This window comes from Pristiophorus japonicus, chromosome 6 (genome assembly GCF_044704955.1).
Source record: "Pristiophorus japonicus isolate sPriJap1 chromosome 6, sPriJap1.hap1, whole genome shotgun sequence".
NCBI classification, from domain to species: Eukaryota; Metazoa; Chordata; class Chondrichthyes; family Pristiophoridae; genus Pristiophorus; species Pristiophorus japonicus.
Genome location: NC_091982.1, coordinates 175,346,096 through 175,361,411, shown reverse-complemented (window position 1 = coordinate 175,361,411; position 15,316 = coordinate 175,346,096). Strand labels below are relative to the sequence as shown.

The 15,316-nt window shown below is 47.1% G+C and overlaps 1 protein-coding gene across 6 annotated transcripts in view; it reads right to left on the bottom strand.

The window, feature by feature from the left end:
* Window positions 1–5,026, bottom strand: part of ttc14 (tetratricopeptide repeat domain 14) — a 72,742-nt gene extending 67,716 nt beyond the window's left edge. For all 6 annotated transcript variants that reach the window (XM_070883418.1, XM_070883419.1, XM_070883422.1 and 3 more), the window contains exon 1: window positions 4,703–5,026. In XM_070883418.1, the coding sequence (XP_070739519.1) occupies window positions 4,703–4,839 (137 nt within the window). In that variant the 5' untranslated portion in view covers window positions 4,840–5,026. The remainder of the gene's footprint in view (window positions 1–4,702) is intronic.
* Window positions 5,027–15,316: the final 10,290 nt, after the last annotated feature.

Below are 15,316 nucleotides of genomic sequence, written 5' to 3'. Positions count from 1 at the left end.
TCTAAAACATAGCCCATACTACTGGCTTTACAGTCCAAAGCTCCTCAATATCATCTCAGGAGCATGTTGCTTACCACAAACGTGAGCTGACAACTTAAAAGACAAAAAGTAAACATAAGTAGTCTGTGCAAATCGGGTATAATCAAAAGGTTCACACTTTCAGTGCAGAAAAAGATCCAAGATCTGGCTTTACAGTAAAACAGAATTACCACTACTCGGATTCTACTTTTTCTAGACATGTTGCTACAGCTTTTAATTAACTTGTCTGAGTTTGCTCGAGTTCAGTCTGACCTACTTTACACTACAACAGTGCAATGAGTCACATGGATGACTGTGGATAGTGTGTAACCAAGGAATAATTGCAGGAATCAAGCTGCAATGACAAAAAAGCAGCTGGTATGAGGAAAATATATACCATGCTACCAGATCTCCCCTGGCATTGGTCACGTGAGGACAGGTTTTTTTTAACTAGGGGTCACCAAACCATGTGTGTTCAAAAAGATATGACAGGAAGTATATGGAAAATTAAGCTCTAGACAGGGCTGACCTAGTCCATGAAAACCAGCTCTTGCTTCCTTGATCCCATTCCCATTCAACTGCTGACCTCCAAACTTTACCCTTAACTGGCTGACATGGTAAACGGTATCTCTTCCGATACTGTGGTCTTTCCTTCCCAAACTGCTGTCATCACTCCCCATCCCACCTCCTTCAAAAAAAACCTTTGGCCCCCTCATATCTTGCAAACAACTCCCAGAGACTGCAACATCCCTTTCCTCTCAAATCCATGTCCATCTCTCCCCCAACTCCATTTGAAGCTCTCCAATCAGGTTTCTGTCCCTCCAACAACCACAACTGGCACCTTCTATTACTGGGGCCATGGTACACTACCCTTCCTCAACAGCTGCAGCTTTGACAGTCATCCACACCATCCTCCAACACCTCACCTCCATGATCGGCTCTGTGGGATGGCCCTCACTTGGTTCTACTCTTACCTATACAATCATAGCTGGAGCATCTCCACCAATGGCATCTCTTCCCACCCCTGTACTGATGCCTCCGGAATTCCCCAATGATCTTATAGAATCATTGGCAAGACAAAAGCCATCAGCCCCCGCTACGAACTCTGTCCCCTTGCCTTCAGTTACGCTCCCAGCCCCAGCCACTGTCACAAATTGAACAAGACCATTAATAACTTTGGAGCCTTATTTGATCAAGATCACAGCTTTGCACTCCATGTCCTTTCCTTCACAAAAGCAGCCTAATTACCATCTCCATGACATTGCACATACCTCAGTCCACCTCCTGTGGAAACCCTCATCTTTGCTTATGTCACCTCCCGACTCGGCTACTTCAAAGCTCTCTCCACTGGTCTCCACTCAAGTTCATCCTGAACTCTGCTACCCGTATACCCGTAGCTTATCCAGCGCCAAGCCCCGCTCACGCATCACTGCTGTGCTTGCTGACCTACATTGGCTCCAATTTAAAATTTGAATTTTGTATTTAAGTCCCTTCAAGTCTTCTTCCTCCAGTCCAAGAACCAGCCCAAACTCTGTTCTTCTGATTTCTCTGACTTATTCTACATCATCCACCACCGATAGCTGACTGGACCTCACGCCCTAAAATTTCTTTCCTAAACTCCTCCACTTTGTTCTCCTCCTTTAAGATCCACCTCTGACCAAGCTTTCGGTCGCCCCGACTAATATATCTTTTTGGCTCTGTATCCATTTTTTGATTAGACCTTTATGGTGGCTTGGGATATTTATCCATATTAAAGATGCTATAGGAATGCAATTTGTTGTTTACTACTACTGTCAACTGGAGCCAGATCAGAGCTGATGCTGGTGGGAAACGATGTCCAAATCTAAAGATGAAAGCGGTATAGGAAACAGATTAACTCAGCAAATCAAAATCAACAATTGCATTATTGAATTTTGAAAAATAGGTCACTGACTTAACTAAACTAAACAGGGAAGTGAAACCTAAAGTGAAATCTAACACTATTTATAATAAATACATGTTGAAAGTGAGAAATGGCGTGAAAGCAGGACATCATCATTGGAAGTTAATTACTCTGACCTGCCGCATTCAGTAAAATGTCACATGTTGCCATCTTGGAGCACATTGAAATTCATTCACGTTTCATCTATTCCAATAAAGTGGTGTTAACTGTCCCCACCTTATCGACTAAGGAAAGCACACTTGCAGTTAGATTTGGGGCAGGGAGAATACAATTAGGAATAATGAATATCAAAAGACACCAATGCAAGAAAAAGAAAGGAAATTATTTTCATCCCGTCGGACATAGTATACCTTTGTTTGCAGATCACAACTAACGTGTTGTATTTACATAGCGCCTTTAACGTAGTTTAAAAAGTTCCAAAAGAGCTTCACAGGAGTGTAATGGCACATACATTGACACCAAAGGAGATATTAAGACAGCTGACTGAATGCTTGGATAAAGAGGTAGTTTTTAAAAGAGCATCTTAAAATGGCGTGAGGTGGAAATGTTTAGGGAAGGAATTCCAGAGCTTCAGGCCTCAACAGTTGAAGGTACAGCCAATGGTGGGGTGAAGGAAGTGGGGTATGCACAAGAGGCCGGAGTTGGACGAACGCAGAGTTCTAGGGGGTTTACAGAGATAGTGAGGGACAAGGCCAGAGAGGGATTTGAACATGAGGATGAGAATTTTAAAACTGTGGCGTTGCCGGACTGGCAGGTAATGTAGGTCAGCAAGCACAACAGTAATGGATGAACACAACTTGATGAGAATTAGGATATGGGCAGCAGAGTTTTGGATCAGCTCAAGTTAATGGAAGGTTGAAGATAGGAGGGAGTCCAGGAGAGCATTGGAATAGTTGAGTCTGGAGGTAACAAAGATACGGAAGAGGGTTTCAACCGCAGATGGGCTGAAGCAGGGGCAGAGACGGGTGATATTATGGAAGTAGGAGTAGGCGGTCTTTGTGATGGGAGAGGATATGGGGTCAGCAGCTCAGCTTGGAGTCAATAGAACACCAAAGTTGCGAACGGTCTGGTTCCGCCTGAGACAGTCGACAGCGAGGATGTAATTGGTGGCTAGAGAACAGAGTTTGTGGAAAGAGCTAAAGACATTGTCTTGCGTTTTCCTAGTGTATAATTAGAGGAATTGTCAGTTTTGCAGGGCAGGATGTCCAGTGGAGGGGGTCGAGGGAGGTGGTAGGTGTAGTCAGCATACATGTGGAACCTGACGTCATGTCTTTGAATATTGCCAAGGGGCAGCATATAAATGAGAAATAGAAGGGGGCCAAGGATAGATTCTTGGGGGCTCCAGAGGCAAGGGTGCACAATGAAAAGAGAGGCCTTTGCAGGAAGTTCTCTGGCTACGAATGGATAGGTATCATTTAGAGAGATACTGGTGCATTACAAAGTTAACTTTGGAATTTTATTAATTTCTCAATTATTTTACATGAATCTCCTGCCTATTTTCACTAATTCTCCAACTGTATTCAAATAGGTGAGATAATCAAATACATTGATTAAAAGAGCAGAACACTCAATCTCTCTGTTGCTATCTACAAAGAGAAATTTCCTAGAAATAGAGTTCACTATAAATCCCCCTGAAGGAAGCCAAATGTAGCTTTTATAATTGTGAGTATCACTCAATTCATCATGTATAAAACTTCAGGAAAGGGCACAATACCTCTTGAAGGAAACAACCTGGTTTAACTAGAAGTCTGAGAATAATTATCTGAATAAACCACTTTCAGAGCCTCTGGACCAAGGAAAACCAACTACCGTAACATGGATCATCACTACATTATATATACACAAAGAAAACAATGATGTGACTTTTTAAAAGTCAGTTATGGCAAAGTCATCAATGAACTCCCAGGCCAATTAATCTGGGGAGACAGAGGCCAAACTGTATTGTCCCTATTGCCGATGGCCCAATGCCAAAGTCAGCATAGACGAGGAATCAAAAGGACATACATTTAACTCCTAAGTTATTACAATGCCCTATATAAATAAGCTTTGTCTGCCGGAAAACTTCAACACAATTTATTTTGCCAAAACATATTTTTTGCAATCTCTGCATTATTAGGTATGTCTCTGCAGCTTACAAAGCAAGAGGTCCCAAATGTTCATCAAGGATAAAATATTCTCTTCATTTTATTGTCGCACATCAACCTTCCAGACTACAATTGTTTCAACACACACCCCTGCCTGGGCGAATATTTCTTTTAGTTGTGCTTCAGTATTAGAAAAGCTAATGTTTTCCTAGATGCAGACTACCCTAACTGTAAAACTGTTGGGGCAATTTGGAGTGAAATTTATGATCAGGAAGTATTGACCTAGACTCGCAAACCTATTTAAACAGTTTGGTCTTAATTAAAATAGGCTACATTTTAAAATGTAAAAATATTGATTAATTCCCCGAAACGGACACTGGTCAGGTTTGCATCAGCGTACAGCTATGAATGAGTGCAAAGGCCACCACGGAATTACATTTAAGGCTGCGCGACCATGACTCCTTACAGACACGCATAGACAAAATAAACACGCACGCCAACAAGCCGCAGGCCTGCAAGTAAAGGTTTACTTTCGATGATTTAATGAGTGGCATTTTATGCAGCGACTGAATTATGATCGACGAAAAAGGACTCCAGAACTGCTGGTTAAAGTAGGCGGGTTGGTGCTGAAACTCAGTGTTAAACGGAGACGGTATACCTGTGATGCAGCGCCGCTTTCAAGAAGTCGGCGGAAACGCTCTGAATGTCTGGGTTCTCATATTGTTCACTTTTCAACAGGGACAACAACGTGGGCCCGTGATAACCCACCGACTGGCGCATGAGGTCCTTGTTCATATTCAGCGGTAATTTATCTCCCGGTGACCAGAGCCCTCCACATACTGCCACAAGAAGTTTGCTCAAAAACACGCGAGAGCGAACGTGGCACAGTGACGCGGCACCCTAGGCCCAGCAGACATTTCAGTGCCGCCACAACTTCTGATCGCAGCACCGCTCGCCTCGGCCCAGCCACACGCGCCTGCGCACTCGCCGCGGCCCAGCCACACGCGCCTGCGCACTCGCCGCGGCCCAGCCACACGCGCCTGCGCACTCGCTGCCATTCGTCACCTCTCTCATGCGCATGTGGTTCCTCTGAGTTTGCGCGGTCTTTTTCCTCCGAGTTCTGCTGTCGTCAATTGTTCCCGATCATCCCAATAAAATGAAGAAATTTCTTCTCTCAGAGGGTTGTGGATCTGTGGAATTCGCTGCCTCAGAGAGCTGTGGAAGTTGGGACATTGAATAAATTTAAGACAGAAATAGACAGTTTCTTAAATGGTAAGGGAATAAAGGGTTATGGAGAGCGGGCGGGGAAGTGGACCTGAGTCCATGATCGGATCAGCCATGATTGTATTAAATGGCGGAGCAGGCTTGAGGGGCCATATGGCCTTCACCTGCTCCTATTTCTTAGGTTATGTTCTTATCATCATCATAGGCAGTCCCTTTGAATCGAGGAAGACTTGCTTCCACTCTAAAAATGAGTCCTTAGGTGGCTGAACAGTCCAATACGAGAACCACAGTCCCTGTCATAGGTGGGACAGATAGCCCTTGAGGGAAAGGGTGGGTGGGACTGGTTTGCCGCAAGCTCTTTCCGCTGCCTGCGCTTGATTTCTGCACGCTCTCGCCGATGAAACTCGAGGTGCTGAGTGCCCTCCCGGATGCTTTTCCTTCACTTAGGGCGGTCTTTAGCCAGGGACTCCTAGGTGTCGGTGGAGATGTTGCATTTTTTCAGGGAGGCTTTGAGGGTATCCTTGTAACGTTTCCTCTGCTCACCTTTGGCTCGTTTGCCGTGAAGGAGTTCCGAGTAGAGCTTTTGCTTTGGGAGTATCGCTTCTGGCATTCGAAAAATGTGGCCTGCCCAGTGGAGCTGATCAAGTGTGGTCAGTGCTTCAATGCTGGGGGTGTTGGCCTGGTCGAGGATGCTAAGTTGGTGCGTCTGTCCTCCCAGGGGATTTGTAGGATCTTGCGGAGACATCGTTGGTGCTATTTCTCCAGCGACTTGAGGTGTGTACTGTACATGGTCCCAATACTGAGTCCATGAGTGGCAGAGGACAATGCGATGGGAGAGTGAACGATGGAGGAGAACTTTAACCAACGCTTCTGGAGTCCTTTATGGGAAAGGGGAAAGAGCATGGTTTTATTAAAGGAAAATCATGTTTGACAAATTTGTTGGAGTTCTTTGAGGGTGTAATGAGCAGGGTGGATAAGGGGGAACCAGTGGATGTGGTGTATTTGGACTTCCAGAAGGCATTTGACAAGGTGCCACATAAAAGATTACTGCACAAGATAAAAGTTCACAGCTTTGGGGGTAATATATTAGCATGGATAGAGGATTGGCTAACTAACAGAAAACAGAGATTCGGGATAAATGGCTCATTCTCTGGTTGGCAATCAGTAACTAGTGGGGTGCCGCAGGGATCAGTGCTGGGACCCCAACTATTTACAATCTATATTAACGACTTGGAAGAAAGGACCGAGTGTAACATAGCCAACTTTGCTGACGATACAAAGATGGGAGGAAAAGCAATCGGTGAGGAGCCCTCAAAAAATCTGCAAAAGGACATAGACAGGCTAAGTGAGTGGGCAAAAATTTGGCAGAAAAAAAATCAAAGAGCATGTTATTATTTAAATGGAGGAACATTGCAAAGTGCTGCAGTACAATGGGACCTGGGGGTACTTGTGCATGAAACACAAAAGGATAGTATGCAGGTACAGCAAGTGATCAGGAAGGCCAATGGAATATTGGCCTTTATTGCAAAGGGGATGGAGTATAAAAGCAGAGAAGTCTTGCTACAGTTATACAGGGTATTGGTGAGGCCACACCTGGCATACTGCGTACAGTTTTGGTTTCCATATTTATGAAAGGATATACTTGCTTTGGAGGCAGTTCAGAGAAGGTTCACTAGGTTGATTCCGGAGATGAGGGGGTTGACTAATGAGGAAAGGTTGATTAGGTAGGGCCTCTACTCATTGGAATTCAGAAGAATGATCTTATCGAAGCGTAAATTATTGTAATGTATGGAGAAAAGTCAGACTGAACACTGTGAGCTCAAAGTAAAGTGTGACCTTAGTCTTTTATTGCAGGTCTCCAGAGTGCCACTCCAACCTGTGAAGCCTCCTTAAACACCTGTGCTCCCAAGGGATTATGGGATCCCTTGGGACTCCAGGGGATGAGCCCTCTGGTGACTGTACAGAGTAAATACAAGTTTACATATATAACAACACTACCCCGCCAAAGTCAATAGTGTAACTATTTACAATGTGAGTCGATCTGGGGCCCTTCTTGCCCTGGTTGATTGTCTCGGTGTGAAAGCTGGTGTTGTTGAATCATTTGTTGGGCTCTCGCTGGGCTGCTGTGCAACTGGCCTTGCTGGGCTGCCTGGTGTATTGGGTCCTGCTGGGCTGCTGTGGATGATGGGTTCTGCTTCGTGGTCAACCGTGGTGTCGGTTGCCACTGGTGTGTATGTTGGGGGATCAAAAAAGGTAGGGTCAGGATAGTACGTGAATCTGAGTTTGATTTGGTCCAAGTGTTTCTGGTGAATGAGTCCATTTGAAAGTTTGACCCGAAACACCCTGCTCCCCTCTTTGGCCACGACAGTGCCAGAAAGCCACTTGGGACCTTGTCCATAATTTAATACAAATACAGGATCATTGATTTCAATCTCGCAAGACACATTTGCGCTATCATGGTATGCACTTTGCTGAAGCCTCCTGCTCTCTACCTGTTCATGTAAATCAGGGTGAACTAACGAGAGCCTTGTCTTAAGTGTTCTTTTCATGAGCAGTTCAGCAGATGGGATCCCAGTGAGTGAGTGGGGTCTCTTGCGGTAGCTAAGCAGGACTCAGGATAGGCGAGTCTGCAATGAGCCTTCAGTTACCCTCTTCAGGCCTTGCTTGATGGTTTGCACTGCTCTCTCTGCCTGACAATTGGACGCTGGTTTAAACGGGGCAGATGTGACATGTTTGATCCCGTTACGGGTCATGAATTCTTTGAATTCAGCACTGGTAAAACATGGCCTGTTGTCGCTCACCAGGACATCGGGTAGGCTGTGTGTGACAAACATGGCCCGCAGGCTTTCAGTAGTGGCAGCCGACGTGCTAGCCGACATTATCTCACATTCAATCCACTTGAAGTACGCATCTACAACCACAAGGAACATTTTACCCAAGAACGGGCCTGCACAGTCGACGTGTACCCTGGACCACGGTTTGGAGGGCCAAGACCATAAACTTATCAGCGCCTCCCTGGTGCATTGCTTAATTGCGAGCATGTATTACATCTGAGAACGCAGGACTCTAAATCCGCATCGATACCGGGCCACCACACGTGGGATCTGGCTATCACTTTCATCATTACGATGCCTGGGTGGGTACTGTGGAGGTCACTGATGAAGGTGTCTCTGCCCTTCTTGGGAACCATTACTCAATTGCCCCACAGAAGGCAGTCTGCCTGTATAGGCATTTCATCTTTGCGTCACTGGAACGGCTTTATCTCTTCCTGCATTTCCACTGGGACACTGGACCAGCTCCCGTGAAGCACACAGCTTTTGACTAGAGATAATAAGGGGCCCTGGCTTGTCCAGATTTTTATCTGCCGGGCAGTGACAGGTGATTGATTGCTCACTCTCAAATGCTTCCATAACCATGGCTAGATCTGCGGGCTGCGCCATTTCCGCCCTCGTGGTGGGCAATGGCAGCCTACTGAGAGCATCGGTGCAGTTTTCTGTGCCTAGCCTGAGACGGGAGTCGAGAGAGGCAGCGGCCTATAAAAGGCTCAGCAGTCCGGGGAGCGTCGAGAGAGGCAGCGGCCTATAAAAGGCTCAGCAGTCCGGGGAGCGTCGAGAGAGGCGGGAGTCGAGAGAGGCAGCGGCCTATAAAAGGCTCAGCAGTCCGGGGAGCGTCGAGAGAGGCGGGAGTCGAGAGAGGCAGCGGCTTATAAAAGGCTCAGCAGTCCGGGGAGCGTCGAGAGAGGCGGGAGTCGAGAGAGGCAGCGGCCTATAAAAGGCTCAGCAGTCCGGGGAGAGTCGAGAGAGGCGGGAGTCGAGAGAGGCAGCGGCCTATAAAAGGCTCAGCAGTCCGGGGAGCGTCGAGAGAGGCGGGAGTCGAGAGAGGCAGCGGCCTATAAAAGGCTTAGCAGTCCGGGGAGCGTCGAGAGAGGCGGGAGTCGAGAGAGGCAGCGGCCTATAAAAGGCTCAGCAGTCCGGGGAGTGTCGAGAGAGGCGGGAGTCGAGAGAGGCAGCGGCCTATAAAAGGCTCAGCAGTCCGGGGAGCGTCGAGAGAGGCGGGAGTCGAGAGAGGCGAGCCGGTGCAGCTCCAGCTGGGAGTGAAGGCAAAAAAGAAGTAGAAAGAAATCAAAAGGTGACGTCACAGCCAACGTGGTAAGTGATTGGCTGCTGATTGGTGAGTAGTTTTTCTTTTTCTTTATTAGTCAGTAACTTTTAACATTGTTGTCGCCAATTTAAGTGTATCTAAGGGTTAAGTCACAGCAGGACAGCTCGGTCACGTGATATGCTCCTCCTGTACCATGTGGGAACTCGGGGACAACACCAGTGTCCCTGACGACTACATGTGCGGGAAGTGTATCCACCTCCGGCTCCTGACGGTCCGCGTTGCGGAGTTGGAGCTGAGGATGGATTCACTCTGGAGCATCCACGATGCTGAGAATGACGTGAGTAGCACGTGGAGCGAGTTGGTCTTACCGCAGGAGAAGGGTCCACAGCCAGCGAGGGAATGGAAGACCAGCAGGAAGAGTAGTGCAAGGAAGGTAGTGCAGGGGTCCCCTGTGGTCATCCCACTGCAAAACAGATACACTGCTTTGAGTACTGTTGAGGGGGATGACTCATCAGGAGAGGGCAGCAGCAGCAGCCAAGTTCATGGCACCGTGGCTGGCTCTGTTGCACAGGAGGGCAGGAAAAAGAGTGGGGGAGCGATAGTGATAGGGGATTCAATTGTAAGGGGAATAGATAGGCATTTCTGCGGCCGCAACCGAGACTCTAGGATGGTATGTTGCCTCCCTGGTGCAAGGGTCAAGGATGTCTCGGAGCGGGTGCAGGACATTCTAAAAAGGAAGGGAGAACAGCCAGTTGTCGTGGTGTACGTTGCTACCAACGACATAGGTAAAAAAAGGGATGCGGTCCTACGAAATGAATTTAAGGAGCTAGGAGCTAAATTAAAAAGTAGGACCTTAAAAGTAGTAATCTCGGGATTGCTACCAGTGCCACGTGCTAGTCAGAGTAGGAATCGCAGGATAGCTCAGATGAATACGTGGCTTGAGCAATGGTGCAGCAGGGAGGGATTCAAATTCCTGGGGCATTGGAACCGGTTCTGGGGGAGGTGGGACCAGTACAATCCGGACGGTCTGCACCTGGGCAGAGTCGGAACCAATGTCCTCGGGGGAGTGTTTGCTAGTGCTGTTGGGGAGGAGTTAAACTAATATGGCAGGGAGATGGGAACCAATGCAGGGAGATAGAGGGAAACAAAAAGGAGGCAAAAGCAAAAGACATAAGAGATGAGGAAAAGTGGAGGGCAGAGAAACCCAAGGCAAAGAACAAAAAGGACCATTGTACAGCAAAATTCTAAAAGGACAGAGGGTGTTAAAAAAACAAGCCTAAAGGCTTTGTGTCTTAATGCAAGGAGTATCCGCAATAAGGTGGATGAATTAACTGTGCCAATAGATGTTAACAAATATGATGTGATTGGGATTACGGAGACGTGGCTCCAGGATGATCAGGGCTGGGAACTCAACATCCAGGGGTATTCAACATTCAGGAAGGATAGAATAAAAGGAAAAGGAGGTGGGGTAGCATTGCTGGTTAAGGAGGAGATTAAGGCAATAGTTAGGAAGGATATTAGCTTGGATGATGTGGAATCTATATGGGTAGAGCTACAGAACACCAAAGGGCAAAAACCGTTAGTGGGAGTTGTGTACAGACCTCCAAACAGTAGTAGTGATGTTCGGGAGGGCATCAAACAGGAAATTAGGGGTGCATGCAATAAAGTTGCAGCAGTTATAATGGGTGACTTTAATATGCACATAGATTGGGCTAACCAAACTGGAAGCAATACGGTGGAGGAGGATTTCCTGGAGTGCATAAGGGATGGTTTTTTAGACCAATATGTCGAGGAACCAACTAGGGGGGAGGCCATCTTAGACTGGGTGTTATGTAATGAGAGAGGATTAATTAGCAATCTCATTGTGCGAGGCCCCTTGGGGAAGAGTGACCATAATATGGTGGAATTCTGCATTAGGATGGAGAATGAAACAGTAAATTCAGAGACCATGGACCAGAACTTAAAGAAGGCTAACTTTGAAGATATGAGGCGTGAATTGGCTGGGATGGATTGGCAAATGATACTTAAGGGGTTGACTGTGGATGGGCAATGGCAGACATTTAGAGACCGCATGGATGAACTACAACAATTGTACATTCCTGTCTGCATAAAAATAAAAAAGGGAAGGTGGCTCAACCGTGGCTATCAAGGGAAATCAGGGATAGTATTAAAGCCAAGGAAGTGGCATACAAATTGGCCAGAAATAGCAGCGAACCTGGGGACTGGGAGAAATTTAGAACTCAGCAAAGGAGGACAAAGGGTTTGATTAGGGCAGGGAAAATGGAGTACGAGAAGAAGCTTGCAGGGAACATTAAGACGGATTGCAAAACTTTCTATCGATATGTAAAGAGAAAAAGGTTAGTAAAGACAAACGTAGGTCCCCTGCAGTCAGAATCAGGGGAAGTCATAACGGGGAACAAAGAAATGGCGGACCAATTGAACAAGTACTTTGGTTCGGTATTCACAAAGGAGGACACAAACAACCTTCCGGTTATAAAAGGGGTCGGGGGGTCTAGTAAGGAGGAGGAACTGAGGGAAATCCTTATTAGCCGGGAAATTGTGTTGGGGAAATTGATGGGATTGAAGGTCGATAAATCCCCAGGGCCTGATGGACTGCATCCCAGAGTACTTAAGGAGGTGGCCTTGGAAATAGTGGATGCATTGACAGTCATTTTCCAACATTCCATTGACTCCGGATCAGTTCCTATCGAGTGGAGGGTAGCCAATGTAACCCCACTTTTTAAAAAAGGAGGGAGAGAGAAAACGGAATTATAGACCGGTCAGCCTGACCTCAGTAGTGGGTAAAATGATGGAATCAATTATTAAGGATGTCATAGCAGTGCATTTGGAAAGCGGTGACATGATAGGTCCAAGTCAGCATGGATTTGTGAAAGGGAAATCATGCTTGACAAATCTTCCGGAATTTTTTGAGGATGTTTCCAGTAGAGTGGACAAGGGAGAACCAGTTGATGTGGTATATTTGGACTTTCAGAAGGCGTTCGACAAGGTCCCACACAAGAGATTGATGTGCAAAGTTAGAGCACATGGGATTGGGGGTAGTATGCTGACATGGATTGAGAACTGGTTGTCAGACAGGAAGCAAAGAGTAGGAGTAAATGGGTACTTTTCAGAATGGCAGGCAGTGACTAGTGGGGCACCGCAAGGTTCTGTGCTGGGGCCCCAGCTGTTTACACTGTACTTTAATGATTTAGATGAGGGGATTAAATGTAGTATCTCCAAATTTGCGGATGACACTAAGTTGGGAGGCAGTGTGAGCTGCGAGGAGGATGCTGTGAGGCTGCAGAGCGACTTGGATAGGTTAGGTGAGTGGGCAAATGCATGGCAGATGAAGTATAATGTGGATAAATGTGAGGTTATCCACTTTGGTGGTAAAAACAGAGAGACAGACTATTATCTGAATGGTGACAGATTAGGAAAAGGGGAGGTGCAACGAGACCTGGGTGTCGTGGTACATCAGTCATTGAAGGTTGGCATGCAGGTGCAGCAGGCGGTTAAGAAAGCAAATGGCATGTTGGCCTTCATAGCAAGGGGATTTGAGTACAGGGGCAGGGAGGTGTTGCTACAGTTGTACAGGGCATTGGTGAGGCCACACCTGGAGTATTGTGTACAGTTTTGGTCTCCTAACCTGAGGAAGGACATTCTTGCTATTGAGGGAGTGCAGTGAAGGTTCACCAGACTGATTCCCGGGATGGCGGGACTGACCTATCAAGAAAGACTGGATCAACTGGGCTTGTATTCACTGGAGTTCAGAAGAATGAGAGGGGACCTCATAGAAACATTTAAAATTCTGACGGGGTTAGACAGGTTAGATGCAGGAAGAATGTTCCCAATGTTGGGGAAGTCCAGAACCAGAGGTCACAGTCTAAGGATAAGCCATTTAGGACCGAGATGCGGAGGAACTTCTTCACCCAGAGAGTGGTGAACCTGTGGAATTCTCTACCACAGAAAGTTGTTGAGGCCAATTCACTAAATATATTCAAAAAGGAGTTAGATGAGGTCCTTACTACTAGGGGGATCAAGGGTTATGGCGAGAAAGCAGGAATGGGGTACTGAAGTTGAATGTTCAGCCATGAACTCATTGAATGGCGGTGCAGGCTAGAAGGGCCGAATGGCCTACTCCTGCACCTATTTTCTATGTTTCTATGTTTGTATGCGGACAATGTGAGCGCCCATCTCTGCAGGCCGATGCGTTGGTATTTATCCCTTTACTCGTGGAAAACAGGGATATAAGTGGCTTATGGTCAGTTTCCAATTCAAATTTTAGCTCAAATAGGTATTGATGCATTTTCTTTACCCCATAGACACATGCTAACACTTCTTTCTCAATTATGCTCCAGGCTCTCTCAGCCTTAGACAGAATCCTGGATGCATAAGCAACCGGTTGCAGTTTCCTGAAATCATTAGCTTGTTGCAATACACATCCGACGCCATATGACGACGCATCACATGCTAGTACCAAACGCTTACATGGATCATACAACACAAGCAATTTGTTTGAACATAACAATTTTCTCGCTTTTACAAAGGCATTTTCTTGGCTTTTGCCCCAAACCCATTCATCCCCTTTTTGTACTAAGACATGCAGTGGTTCTAACAGTGTGCTGAGACCCGGTAAAAAGTTACCAAAGTAGTTCAGGAGTCCCAGAAACGACCGCAGCTCCGTCACGTTCTGTGGCCTCGGTGCATTCTCGATTGCCTCCGTCTTCGCATTGGTAGGCCTGATGCCATCCGCCGCAATCCTCCTTCCCAGGAACTCCACTTCAGGCGCCAGGAAAACGCATTTCGCGTGTTTTAACCTGAGCCCCATGCGGTTGAGTCGACTAAGAATCTCCTCCAGGTTCTGCAGATGCTCGACTGTGTTCCGACCTGTGACCAAGTTGCCGTCCTGGAAGACCACTGTGTGCGGGACTGACTTCAGTAAGCTTTCCGTGTTTCTCTGGAATATCACCGCCGCCGATCGGATTCCACACAGGCATCTGTTATAAACAAAAGGACCTTTGTGCGTGTTGATGCAGGTGAGGGCCTTCAATGATTCCTCCAGTTCCTGCATCATGTAGGCTGAAGTCAGATCCAGCTTCGTGAATGTCTTTCCTCCCACCAGCATAGCAAAGAGGTCGTCGGCCTTTGGTAGTGGGTATTGGTCCTGCAGGGAGAAACGATTGATGGTTACTTTGTAATCGCCACAGATTCTGACGGTGCCATCTTCCTTGAGGATTGGGATGATAGGACTGGCCCACTCGTTGAACTCGATCGGGGAATTGATGCCCTCTCTTTGCAGCCGGTCTAGCTCGATCTCTACCCTTTCTCTCATCATGTATGGTACTGCTCTTGCCTTGTGATGGATGGGTCGCGCCCCCGGAATTAGGTGGATCTGCTCCTTGGAATTTCCCAATGCCTGGTTCGAACAGCGAAGGAAATTTGTTTAAGACCTGAGCACACGAAGTGTCGTCAGCGGGCGATAGTGCTCGGACGTCGTCCCAGTTCCAGCGTATCTTTCCCAGCCAGCTCCTGCCGAGCAGCGTGGGACCATCACCCGTTACCACCCAGAGTGGTAGCTTGTGCACCGCTCCATCGTAGGAGACCTTTACGGTAGCGCTGCCGATTACAGGAATCAGTTCTTTCGTGCAGGTTCTTAGTTTTGTGCGAACTGAAGTTAAGACTGGCCTTGAGGCCTTGTTGCACCCCAACCTTTCGAAAGTCTTTTTGGCCAAGATGGACTGGCTCGTGCCCGTGTCCAGCTCCATTGACACCGGGAGTCCATTTAGTTCAACATTCAGCATTATCGGGGGGGGAAATTCGTGGTGAATGTGTGCACCACATGTACCTCTGCCTCCTCGATCTGAGGCTCTGGTTCATCGTGATCCTCCGTGAATCTGTCCTCCTCTGCAACATGGTGGTTTGCAGGTTTAATAGGCTTTGCAGCTCG